General features: G+C 37.0%; 1 protein-coding gene across 3 annotated transcripts in view; it reads left to right on the top strand.

Annotated features, from left to right (window-relative positions):
* KCNIP4 (potassium voltage-gated channel interacting protein 4) overlaps positions 1 to 13402 on the top strand; it is a 493012-nt gene that overhangs the window by 368182 nt on the left and 111428 nt on the right. For 2 of the 3 annotated variants that reach the window (XM_027836423.1, XM_027836422.1), the window contains exon 2: positions 8183 to 8307. In XM_027836423.1, coding sequence (XP_027692224.1) covers positions 8183 to 8307 — 125 coding nt within the window. Of the gene's footprint in view, positions 1 to 8182; positions 8308 to 10785; positions 10792 to 13402 lie in introns of those variants that run through there. The other variant, XM_027836424.1, reaches the window with a different exon arrangement.

The following is a 13402-nucleotide window of genomic DNA, read 5'->3' as shown; positions in this document are numbered from 1 at the left end:
TTTGTGCTCATCAGAGGTAGGATATGAACTAAAAAAAATTGGGCTCCTAATGTAGAATTCCTTCTATTTGTAATTGTGTGTGAAGGCTCTGATTTAGAGCCTCTGCTATAGAAAAAAATGCTTAAGCTTTAATGTATGGATTTTTTCTTAGTTTTGAAAAGAACATTAAACTGGAAATCAGAAAACTTTGGTTCTAGGTCTATATCTGCTGTTAACTCACTATATACATATGGGTAGTCACTTAGCCTCAGTTTCTTTATCTCTGAAATAAGTGAGTTAGCCTAGGTGATTTTTAGCCTTATATTCTATGATCCTGTTTTGCAGCTCAGAAGGAACATTGAGGTCTTCCTTCAACTTTCTGGTTCTATAATGTATTACAAGTGTTTGAAGTTCCTTAAAGTCTGACCTTCAAGAGCCTCTGAAATTGTAATCAGCATCCCTGGATTCAAGTAATAACAACACTTCCACTTACGATTCTGTATGTGTATGTGTGTATATATGTCTGTCTTAGTTTCCCCATATGTAAAAGAATAGAATTTGATTGGATGACATATGAGGTCTTCTTCACTTATAAATTCTGAAACTCTGTAAAACTGAAATGTAAAAAGAAGTCCTTCAAACTTCAAGGGAAAATCCTTTGTTCTAATATTTTCATATTTGTTGAATAGGTCTGGTTTTACTGTGTCCATATCCATTATTTCCCTCCTTTCCACAATGAAGACAGTAAATTATGGTGGAAATGATGCTGAACTTGGAATCCTCAGGTCTTGATCATATCGCATTTTAGCATTTGCCTTTCCTGACTTGGTAATAATCTACCATAATTTTGTAAACTGCCCCCAAATACTAATGATTTCGTCACCTTCAGAACCTCTGAGTTTGGTAATTCCCTCCATTACAACAGATTCAAATCTCTCTGTGATTTAAGAGATAAGTCCTAGGAAGTTGCTTGAAGCATGTAGAGTTCATAACCTGACCAGGTCTCACAGTTATCGTGTCAGAGGCATATGTGACACTAAGTTTTCCTGATTCCAAGCACAGGACTCTGTCCACTTTGATATAGTGCCTTTTAAGTCTCTATCCTTTTGTGTGTGTGTGTGTGTGTGTGTGTGTGTGTGTGTGTGGATTTAGTCTGGACCTAACTTTATTGATTTCTTTGAGGAAACTCCTACTACCAATGTAGAAAGGCAAATGTTTGGCAACTTATAGTCTTAGAGAATTGTCCATGGCAAGACTTTTTAACCTGGATTCTACGGAAAAGGCCTATTAATAGATTATAGAGTAACCCTGAACTTGTATAAGAAAAAAAAAATCTTACTAACCTTTAAGTGAAATTTGTCATATCCCTTAAAAATAAATTGTAAAATGCATTTTTTTTCTGAGAAAGAGTCCATAGGTTTCACTAAACTATCAAAAGGGTCCATGACACAAAAAAGATTAAGAAACTCTGGACTAGGGTCACTGAAAAGATACATGACTTGTCCATTGCTTCATAGCCTGTTTGTGTCAGGCCGGACTTGAACCCAGATGATCATGATTTCAAAGCCACGTTACACTGTGCCATCCTACTGTCTGTCTACTGATTTGCCTATCTGCCTATCCATTTCTCTAACTATGCAAACACACGTGTACATACATAAATAAATATATACACACATACATAGATAATAGAGCATCTAAAATATAACTTTAAAAGAGTACAAAAAAATACATACAAAGAAACTATTTGAGAGAGAGAGAGAATCTTTTTTTTTCTTTTAGCGTACGTAATCACAGAGAGCTAGATGGGGTCTGAGAGGTCACCTAATCTAATAATAAGAATGTAGATTCTTATATGCAAGTTTTGCCTTTTCCCCTAATCATTTTGGCTGCATTTTCTGCAGCCCTTTTCAGCTATATTTTTCAATGTTCTGCCTGGATGATAAATGGTAAATTAAAACCCAGACTACTTGGGGCCATCGAGCCCCTGCAGAAGTAACATGGTTAGAGCTGATAACCTGAATTCCAATAAAGTTATTATGATCTGAAGCCTGAGAGTATGTGAATAAGTTACTTCTATACATAAATAAGTCCACGTAAATCCATTCACAAGTGCTCTGAAGAAAAGGTCCGGTAGCCCACTCCTATGGAGAAGGAAATGGCAAACCACTCCAGCATCTTTGCTATGAAAAGGGACATGAAGAGTGGGACATGACTGAAAAATGACTGACCAAGGACAACAAAGCCCAACCCCAAGGCATTGCCCTTTAGAGGTGATTGGATTGAATAAGGAAAATAGCAAAGCAATTTATGTTCCCTTGGACTGTAAATTATGTCAATGTTATTTACAGTAACAATAATGGACCAATAATGATAGAATTGAATATTCTAGTGCATCCTATCTTCAGTGTTCTATAGATAAAAAATATTATAATGTATTATAAAATTCTGAGGTGATATGATGTAGTAGGAAGTGCATTAGAAATAAAGTCAGCAAGACATATGTTCAAGTCCCAGTTTTGATAATAAATAAGCATTTATTAAGCATAGACACCATCTACATAAGTCCTTCCCTGATGCTTCCAGTTTTTTATTACTCTTTCCCTCCTGAAACTGTCTTGTATTCCTTTGTATTTACTTACTTGAGCACATGTTGTATCTCCTGCAAAAGAATGTAAGCTCCATGAGGGCTGGGAATATTCCATTTTTATCTTTATATCCCCAGAACTTAGGATAGTGACTTACATACATCATAGATCCTTTAAAAATGTGTGCTAAATTGAATTGTTAAGAAAAGAGATTTTCACCTTTAAAGCATTCTTCAGAAATGCATCATGTATAGTTATGTGTATTTGTGAATATATATAACATAAAATATTATATATCATACATATATGTATACACCTGGATATATATCATACATATATGCACATACTTGGACAAAAATAGCACAGTCCTGCCCTAACTAATCTAACATTCTATTGAAGAAGATAAAACATGTACATATATGTGTATATATTGTACATATGAATATGTGTGTATATGTATGTATGTGTATATGTATATCACATAACCCCATATATATATACTCCCCACTGTAAACATGGTTAGGGCCAGGGAAACTGATGCAACTTTTCAGGGGCCATAAGTTTGAGGACTGTCTTGGAATCAATAGATAGAATTATCATTTTATTTCCGTGGGTTATACACACTCAATGTGGAACTAATTATTCATCTACCCACCTTGTGCAACTAAAGATAGCAGCCCAGGGTGGGTAGATGGGTGAGTGGCTGTGTGCGGGAGGAATCATGAGGAAATCTTGTAGGTCCAAAGGTGAGTTTTTTTTTTTAAATGAAACATGTTAAAGTGTATAAAGGATTATTTATAGGTCCAGGCTTAAGGCTCAGCTACTTATTCTATTCTCAACCTCTTTGGAAACCAATGTATTTTATGATAAGTATTTGAGGATTATAACAAGAAGGAGAAGGCACCTCTTAGGTCAAATTTCTAGGCCTAGAAGTTCTGATTGTTCACCCTGACCCTCAGAGATCCACTTACCCACCATCCCTTGAAAGGCTTTCAATCACTGGCAGCCTCCCTTCTCCCCTACCTGATAATAATAATAATACTATAGCAATAATGACGATGATGTTCAATTTGCCTAATATCTCATTCTTCTTCTTTATGCTTTCCCACGCACAATATAGCATGACCTTGCAATAACTCTATGTGGTAGACCAGGTCTCACTGGTCCCGGTCAGATGAGGAAGATGAGGCACAGAAAATTTAAATAATTTCATAATAGAGGCAAGAGAAGAATCCAAGACAGCTCCAGTCCAATACAACAAATATTTACTAAGCACCTGCTAAATATTGTACTAGATCCTACCTGTACTCTGTTGCAAAAGCCAGGACTTAGAACCACTGTTCAAACTACTTTGAATAGCTTTTCAGTGGACCCTAGTGATAAAATCTCAAAAGGGAAAACAAAAAACAAAAAGCAAGTTAGGCCAGAAATGGAAAAGTAGAGAATGCAAGATTTATAAGTTTGAATATTATATGGGAAAGTTTTGGGGAAAAATAACTTTTAAAGAGTTTAAAGATGTAAACAAATAATATAAATCAAATTGACTCAGCTCTTCAGTGCAGTAAATCATTTTAAATTCAATGAGACTTAAATGTTCTGACATTAAGTCATCTCTTCATAATGCAAAATTAATTCATTTTTCAAAGAGGGGACAACCTGCATTAAGAATTTGGCCTGCCCAACTGATACCCATTATTGCTAATGAGATGTTCAGAGTAGTTACTCTTCAAAAGCTTTTATGATTATAGGGGCAGTCCTGTGTTGGGTATATAGTGCTCAGACCTGAGAAGTAACCTGTCCCAACCCTTTATATAAAGTTTAAAGAAGAGCAGTACTGTGCACGACATGACTTGACCTGTTTGTTACAGCTTTGTTGCAATGAAATTTTGCTGCATTCTTTAAAGCATTGTGATTTAAAATAAATATACCCATTTATAAAATTCAATCCCCCAGTTCTCCTGGCAGTTTAATTTCCATTTCTAACACACAGTTTTATGGTGACACAAGAAAATGACTTTATGTAGTAGCTTTAAACCCAAGGGATGAAGGGAGGAAAAAAATCACCTACATATCTGAAGAAAAGGAATTATGTTGGAGGGCTGATAGATTAAAATGCTGAAATTCCAGTTTATCTCAGAAATCAGATCTGTTGTCTGAATCACCAGGGTGAGGTAAAATAGTACTGAAGGTACACTGAGCTAGGAGGCATCAGAAGATTGATGTTTAGGCCTAGCTCTGCCATTAACAAGCTGTGTGACTTTAGGCAAGTCACTTCAACTATGAAACAAGGGGTGTGGAGTAGTTGTTTTCTAATACTTTCAGTTCTAGAATTCTATTTTCTCAGTAATTATTGTCTGGGACCTGCTGTACTCTGTAAGGAAACCCTGAAGGATGGTAGTCTAGTTTTCCAATTAACAATAGCTAACTAGCATGGCCTTTTTGAAGGAGTATAAGGAGTTGTGGAGGTAGGAGAGAGTTTTAACTACTTATATGTTTATTTGATTTGTAACCTACTACAGTACTACTACTACTACAATGTAGGTTATTACATTTGTTTTATATCTGGGGGGGGGAAGCAAAACGACTAAGGTAACCCTGTCAGTTCTCAAATATCAAGGCTAAAGGAAGGGAGAAGTGACTTAGCTCATTTGAATGCAGATGTCTGATATTTGGAAAATTAACAACACATCAAGCCAAAAAAAAAAAGTAGGTTATAAAGATTCTCAAAGAGCCAAAAGACTTATCAACTTCATTCTTCTGTCCCTATGTTCATTCCAACAACCATGTCCTTCTCTCCTTCCCTCCCTTCCCTCTTCTTTTTTCTACCCTTTCCTCCTTATTCCCTTCTTCCCTCCTTCTATCTTTCCCTCCTTCCTTCCCTTCCTCCCTCCTTCCCTCCTTCCTTATTTCCTTTTTTCCTTCAAACATCTATCAAGTGCCTACTGGGTAGGATTATACTATCACAGGCACTGAATATACATGCTAGGATTGGAAATGGATAGCATTATCTTATAGATTTATATACTGCATCTTAAGGTTCAGCCTTCCCTTCCTTTATCTTTCTCCAAAATCTGGCTATCAGACTGACCCACCCGATCAAATAGGAGTGGGTAAAAAACTAATTCAGTTGCTTAAAAAGTAAGTAGTACAGGAATGCTGAGCCTCAGTTTAGAATCACAGCAGGTAAGAGAAATGAGATAAGAAAAGGTATAAACTACCTATAGCACAATGTGGAAATTTGTTTTGCTTGGCTATGCACAATTGCTCAAAGAATTTTGTTTTCTTTTTCTTCATTTTTAATGGGGGGGCTAGATCTTTGTTAAATGGAAAAAAAAATTAAATTACAATTAAAAAAAAAAAAAACATGGTACTTGACTTTAACCAAAAGATTAAGAAGCAATATCATTTGCCATGGAAAAGTCATGTGAAGATAATTCCCAAAATGTACATTTCAATATAGTGGTTAATGGAAAGTTCATTATATAAAGATAAGTAGCCCCAGTTGTATACATAGTAGCTTTCCAACAGAGTTTTTATTGGGGAATCAGAGAGGAATTTTAGTGATGGGATTGGTGTTAGTTTAATTTTGGTGATTTCATGTATACTATTAGGTGCTATCATTCTCCTGAAATGGAAACAGTCCTTTATCAGGCAAAAATCATTATAGCAGTACATTGCAGTAAGCCAGAAGAACACACAACCCCAGGGCAGAAAATGCCTCAAGTTTAGTTCTGTTTAAATATTACCAGTGATGATTGGCCTATCATGCAATTCTACCCAATTATGCTTACCCTCAAGGCAGTCTGGGCACTAAGCCTTTTGTCATGCAGACAATGTGTCTGCAAAGTCTGGCTCTGCTCCATGAAGAAACTATATTTACTTGTTATTTGGTTTGGGTTCTATGTTGTACTGAGATGAGGAAGTCAATTTGTTGATTTGTTTTTCCCTGGTGTAAGGGTACTTACATGGGTCTAGGAGAGGTCACTCTATGATTTAAAGACATTTTAGAAAATCAAATTTAAAATTCTGTTTTGTTCTTCCCTTATGAGCATAGCTAAGGCCCAAGGTGACTTTGTAGGAATGGGACCTTTAACAGAAGTATTATAATAATAGCTTACATTTGTATAGCACTTTACAATTATAGAGGGCTTTGCATGTATTACCTTACTTGATCCTCATAATCGCCCCGTGAAGTAGGGAGTACAAGTCATCTTATCCTAATTTTGCTGAGACTCTGAGAGACTCTGAGAGAAAGAGATTAAGTGTTTCAGGATCAGAATATCACAAGATGACAGAAGTTAGAACTGAAGGTCCATAGAGATCATGTTGGTCTAATCACCTTATTTTAAACATGAGTAGACTGAGGCCCAGAGAAGCAAGTAATTTGCCCAAGATCACATGGATAGTGAGTGGCATTTGAGCCCAGGTCTTCTCATTCTAAGTGTTCATCTCTCTGTGCCTCATTAACCTTTGAGCAATAGAATTCTGAAGAAATATCAGCCGCCATCTTGCATTTATTCTGTGTCATAGAAAACATGTCTACTAGAATGTTCAGCCATTAGGAAATTAAGCTGAGCAGAGAAAAGAGAGAAGAAAACATGTTGAGATTGTAAAGCTTCTCAGCCACCTGAGCTGGTCCCTAGATTGGCTTTTCCAGCCAATTCTTTACTCTAGCCTGTCACCTAATCCCTAGCTTTCTTCTTTCCCATCATCACCCTCCATCTAAAATTCTATTCTTGACCTTTATATCCTTTCATTTTCTCTCTCATATCCCACTATCTCTCTGTCATTCCCTTGCTGGCTCCTCTTACCTCTACCCTTCCCTCTGACAAATATTTTTTAAGATGAATTTTTATCTTTTCTTTTAATGTTTCCCCCATTCTCATTCAATGGAGAAACAGACTTCAGCATGAGAGAGGGTTTTTCTTCAGCAATTTTGGTGTTGCTTCCTTTTGTAAACTCTTAGAACTATGAAATAGAAAGTTTGAAGGGGCACGGAGTAGTAAAAAACGTCATTGGTCTGTGTTAAGAGACCTGGATTCTAGTCTTAGATTTCAGGCTAGTCTTTAAATTCCCTAGGCATCAGTTTCTTTCTCTGTAAAATAATACTTTAAATTCCTTTCCAGTTCTAAAATTCTATCATCAGATGCATTAGCTTCCATTAAGTGCTAAAGCTGAGAATGAACATTAATGGCTAAGTGTCGAGATGTCGGCATGGAAATGGGTCTGCAACTTAAAATCTTAGGTAGCTGCCTAGGACTTTGAGAGATTATATGGATTGTACATGTCAGAAACAAGACCTTGAACTAGGCCTGTAGTTGTTTGACATCTTCCAGACTCTGAAATCAACCTTCTATCCCCTGTGCCACATGGTGTTTCAGCTTCTAGAACAAATAAAAGAAATACTAAGTAAAATTGGGCCTGTTTTAGGACCCCCAATTCTGAAAAATGAAGAAATAAATTTCTTGCCAGTGAAAGACTGTTTGCTTGCTTGAGAAGTTGATGTGTTCCCAGAGTTTCACTCAATTTCGAGTTTGATCTTGGTTCAGATCATGAGATGAGCATTTATATGCACCGAATTTTTTTGGTGACCCCCTTCTGGTTTCCTTCTACAGACAGTGTCGAAGATGAAATGGAAATGGCCACTGTGCGGCATCGGCCAGAAGCTCTTGAACTGCTGGAAGCCCAGAGCAAATTCACCAAGAAGGAACTTCAGATCCTCTACCGAGGATTCAAGAATGTGAGTACTTTGATTCTGACCTTGGTCTAGCAAATCTAGGGGACATCCTTAAGAAGTGGGAAGTCAAAAATGAGGAACAAAAAACTTAAAGTGAATCATATCAAACTGGAGGCCAGACTGATATGGTCAAATGAGATGCTTTCTTGCCAAGTAGGGACATTGTCCATTGTGAAGTTGAATTTCACTCTGTGGTGATCATTATCATTAAACATTGTCCAGTGGCTCAATATTTCCACTCATGAAACTCCTATTTAATTTTTTTCTGGGGGCTATTTTGTTCAACCGAAGTGTCATCATCATATCCAGCCCATTATTGGTGATTATTTGGCAGCCCTAGTCTGGGCCCAAAGGATGAAGTCTTTAGGGGGAAAAAAGGATTGAAGAGTATGTTTTGTAACTTTAGAAAGGGTTAATACAAATATGCGTGTGTACATGGAGATTTTTTGGTTCATTAGACCATAGTGTTGATACCACTGAGCTCAGAGGCAGAATTCTCCATACAATTGATTATGTTCTATGTGGCTTTGCATTACCAGGCATTTTCTGTTCAAAGGGACTCAGAAGAAAGTAACTGAGAAAGGGAAGAACCATGGGTTTTAGAAGGTGGCAGAAGGAAAGGGAAATCCAGTGATTTTTCTAATTTTGATGTTTCAATATGGACATTTCCAGGAAAGGACAGGAAAAAAAGAGAGAGAGAGATGTGTCTAAAGCAGAAGTACTTATCTGCAAGAGAGGTTAGGCCCAAAAATGCAGAGTTTTTTTGGATTACCACACAATCTGTTATGTGCCAAGATCTATGCTAGGAGATGTCCACTGCTCTCGGAGGGTTTACAGTCTATTTTGAAAGATGAAATCATCTGTTACTCTGAGAAAGTCCAGACCAGAGGTTTAACTGATGATGGGTCAGTAGCATTATCTTACTAAATAGAGAAATATGTATATATACACACACATTCCATTGGTATCCCTGCAATGTCCTGATAAGGAAAATAAGATGAAGACTCTCCAGAATGTGGGGTGAACTCCTTATGGCAGATTTATGGGAAATTATGAGTTAAAGGCAGATAAGTAGTGCAATATAGATAGAACACTGGATTTGAAGTGAAAATGACTTTATTTCAATCCTACCTCAGACATTTACTAGCTATACTGGGTATGACACTTAATTTCTTTCAGGCACAATTTCCTCATCTGTAAAATAAAAATTGTGCAGATGAAATGAGACAATATTTAAGCATTTGGCAAACTTTAAATTGTGACATAAATGTTAGTTATTATTATTAGATTCATACACGGTTTTTCTTTTTGTTGTTGTTGAGTTGTTTCAGTTATATCTGACTTCTTGTGACTCTATTTGGGGTTTTCTTGGCAAAGATATTGAAATGGTTTGCCATTTCTTCAGCTCACTTTACAGATGAGGAAACTGAGACAAACAGGGTTAAGTGACTTAGGGTCACATAGCTGATAAGTGTCTGAGGCTGGATTTCAACTCAGGTATTCCTGACTCCAGGCCTGGAACTCAGTCCAGTGCACCACCTAGCTGCATTCAAACAGGATAGGCCAGCACAGATGGATAATGATCTACATGAAAAGACTCCTCTCATTGATGAGGTCACAGATCCATTGAAGTCTATGTACCTCATATATACATATACATACACACACACACACACGCACACATATATACACATACATATATATGTATATGTATGTATGTATCTATAAAAACACATGTATTCACAAAGCATTCTGCCATCATAGAGAATTCCCTCAACTAGTGTAGATTTTGGCTGTCTGTGATCTGATGGATACGTCCTAGGGAGTTGCTCAAAGTTTTTAGAGGTTAAATGACTTGCCCAGCATCACTTAGCCAGCAAGTTTTCAACAGCAAGATTTGAACCTATATCTTCCTGCCTGTAAAACTGCTGCTCAATCAGTCAACCTTTATTAAGTATCTACTATGTGCCAGGCAGTGTGCATGTCACTCTATCCAGTTCACCTTTACATATAAGTGAAGATAGATTGATATGGGTATATGCATTTTATATAGTTCAATACTCTCAATCTCTTCTCCTTCTATATATACTATTTCATTTTGTGATCTCATCAGCTCCCACAGTTTCAAACTATTATCTGTATGCAGATGATGCTTTGTGCAGCCCTAACATTTCTCTTGACCTCTAGTCTCACATCTTCAACTGCCTATTGAACATTTTGAACTGAATAGCCCATAGATACAGTAAATTCACTTCTAAACATGAATTCATTATCTTCTCCCCTCCTCCAAACCTTTGTCTCTTCCCAGCTTCCCTATTACTTACCATTATCCTCCCAAACCCTCACAACCTAGGCTCACAACCTAGGTGTCATCACTTTCTCACCACCAGCCCCTACCCAATCATCGCAAAAGCCCATTGTTTCTCCCTTCACAACATCTCTCATATATGTCCCTTTCTCTCCTCTGACACTGGCCATCAGCCTGGTGTAGTCCCTGACAACCTCAGAGCTAGACTACTGCAGTAACCTGCTGATTGGTCTCCCTGTACCAGTCTCTACCCACTCCAGTCCAAGCTCCATTCAGCAACCAAAGTGATCTTCCTAAAGGTTAAATTTGATCATGTCACCCGCCTATTCAATCAATTCCTGTGGCTCCCTATTGCCTCCAGGATCAAATATAAAATATAAAAAAAAAAGTTAGTCTTATAAAGTCCTCTATAATCTAGCTCCTTTCTACCTTTCCAGTCTTCTTATTCTTTATACCATTCCCCTCACATTCTTTGTGATCTAGTGACACCAGCATGGTTGTTATTCATCAAACAAGACACTCGGGCTCCAAGTATTTTCACTTGCTGTCTCCACCTCCCGGCTTCCTGCAGTTCTCAGCTAAAATCTCAACCACAAGAAGCCTTTCCTGATCCTCCTTAATGCCAATGCCTTCTCTCTGTTAATTATCTCCAATTTATCCAGTATGTATCTTGTTTGTACATATTTGTTTCTGTATTGTCTCCTCCATTGGACTGTGAGCTCCTTGAGACCAAGGACTGTCTTTTACCTTTCTTGTTGTCTTCAGTGCTTAGCACAGTGCCTAGAAGCAGAAAGTGCTTAATAAATGCTTATTGACTGACTGTTGATTGACTGATTGTCAGATGAAGAAACTAACTCAATGAGAGGTCAAAAAACATGATCAAGATCATTTATAAGTAAAAGTCTTGGAAACTGAACCCAGATCTTCTGACGTTAAGTCAGATGTACCCTTTCCATGCTGTCACACAATAGCATGCATTTGAAAAGGCAGTGATGGTGTAATGGGAAGAACAGTAGCTTTGGCACCAAAAGAATTGGGTTTGAGGCTTAGCTCTACCACTTCTTCGATGTGTGACTGTGGACAAGTCACCTCTGCTATCTGAGGCTTAGTTTTGTCATCTTTAAAATGGCTGCAATCCCAAGGGATAGAGAAAAGAATGTGTTTGTATGTAAATATGAGCTGCCCAGATCCATTTTGGTGGAAGGAGTATTGGATACAGTAAAGGAGACAAAGAGATGCATTTTAAAGAAAGCCAGCTTGGAGTAGTTTAGGTTATTCCTATTACAAGAAATGCTGCTTGCCTCAGACAGGACTACTTAGAACACTCAAAGACCCACAGCTTCATCAACCTCCAGCAGTAAAAAAGCACAAAGCAGCAGGAGTGGGAAAGACAAAAATATATAAAATACCAAGTCTTGGCAAAAGCTAAACATGAACAGAAGGATAATCAGGGAGGGAAACTGATATTTTATTCATTCGAAATTTAGAATCTTCAATTCAATTTCATGATCTTATAGTAAGTTAACTTTTTTTTAAAACATTTTACCATTCCTAGATATAAAATTGAAAATGTCTATGTGGAAAAGAATTTACTCAGAGATCCAAACTTCCCAATTTTCCTAGACTGCCACTGTGTTATCATTCTATCACCATCACAGTAGGGCCTCTCTCAGTTTGGGGTCTGGCTTCCTATCATTCCATTTGAAATAGTGATTACTGCAATCATTAACCTTTTGAGCCAGTTTCTCTGCAGCAAGCCTTGTACAAGAGCCACTTCACAAGGAATTGTTCAGACTCCAAGGCCTGTAGGCATTGTGGTTCCTTTCTCTTCTTTCCTTTTTTCTTCTTCCTTTCATGCTTTCCTCCTTCTTTTCTCCCCTTGCTTCTTTTCCTCCTTCTTTCCCCTTCCTTCTAAAAAGTGCTTTGCAAACCTTAGATCTATGTAAGTATTAAATATTATTTTTCTTGCCTTCTCCTTTCCACCTCTTCCTTCCTTCTTCCCTCTCTTCTTTCATTCTCCTTCTCTCCTGTTCTTTCCTTCCTTACCTCCTCTTCCTAAAGTGTATTGCAAACCATTTCTTCTTTGCTTTCTTTCTGTTCCATCTTTCTTCTTCCTTCTCTCCCCTATTTCCTTCTGTTTCCTTCCTTCTCCTTTATTCCTTCTTTCCTCCTTTTTTCCTTTCTTCTCTTTTGTCTTTTTTTCAATACTATTTCCTTACTATCCTTCCTTATTGAGTTATTAATTTTCTTTCTGAAGTGAAAACATTGCTAAACCACATTGTCTATACTTCCTTAATACAAGGGACTAGAAGATTGCTCCATAAAGATAAAAGGTTTATTTAGGATGAATTTGGACAGGAATGGCTTTTAAATTTTTAGTTTGTTGTTCTGTCTTCAAAATATATATCTCTAATAAATACATTCACAGAATTACTAAAGGATAGAAAAACAATGGATCTTTTAAAAATAGGTCATTACTAATAGTTTTGTGCTAACACTTTTTGACTACATTGACATCTAAGAAAACAGACCAATTTTTCTTGTTTTTTCTGAACATAAATTTTCTTGAAATACTTAAGAACAGAATAATTTCACTGGAAACAGATTACTATTCATTTTTATGGAACTTTCCTACATATTTTGATTAAAAGGAAAAAAACAAATCATCATCAATGTCTTAAAACTCTGTTCTCTTCATATGACAATGCGTTAAAGTAGCCTGTTTCCTCTGCAAGCAACAGCTGTTAGTAGCCTCCAGAATCCCCCTCTGCCAAGCTCCTACTTCTGATA

Source organism: Vombatus ursinus, unplaced genomic scaffold, assembly GCF_900497805.2.
Source record: "Vombatus ursinus unplaced genomic scaffold, bare-nosed wombat genome assembly UNPS02014818.1, whole genome shotgun sequence".
Taxonomy (NCBI): Eukaryota; Metazoa; Chordata; class Mammalia; order Diprotodontia; family Vombatidae; genus Vombatus; species Vombatus ursinus.
The sequence above is the reverse complement of the archived record's forward strand: the minus strand, read 5'-3'. Positions and strand labels throughout refer to the sequence as shown.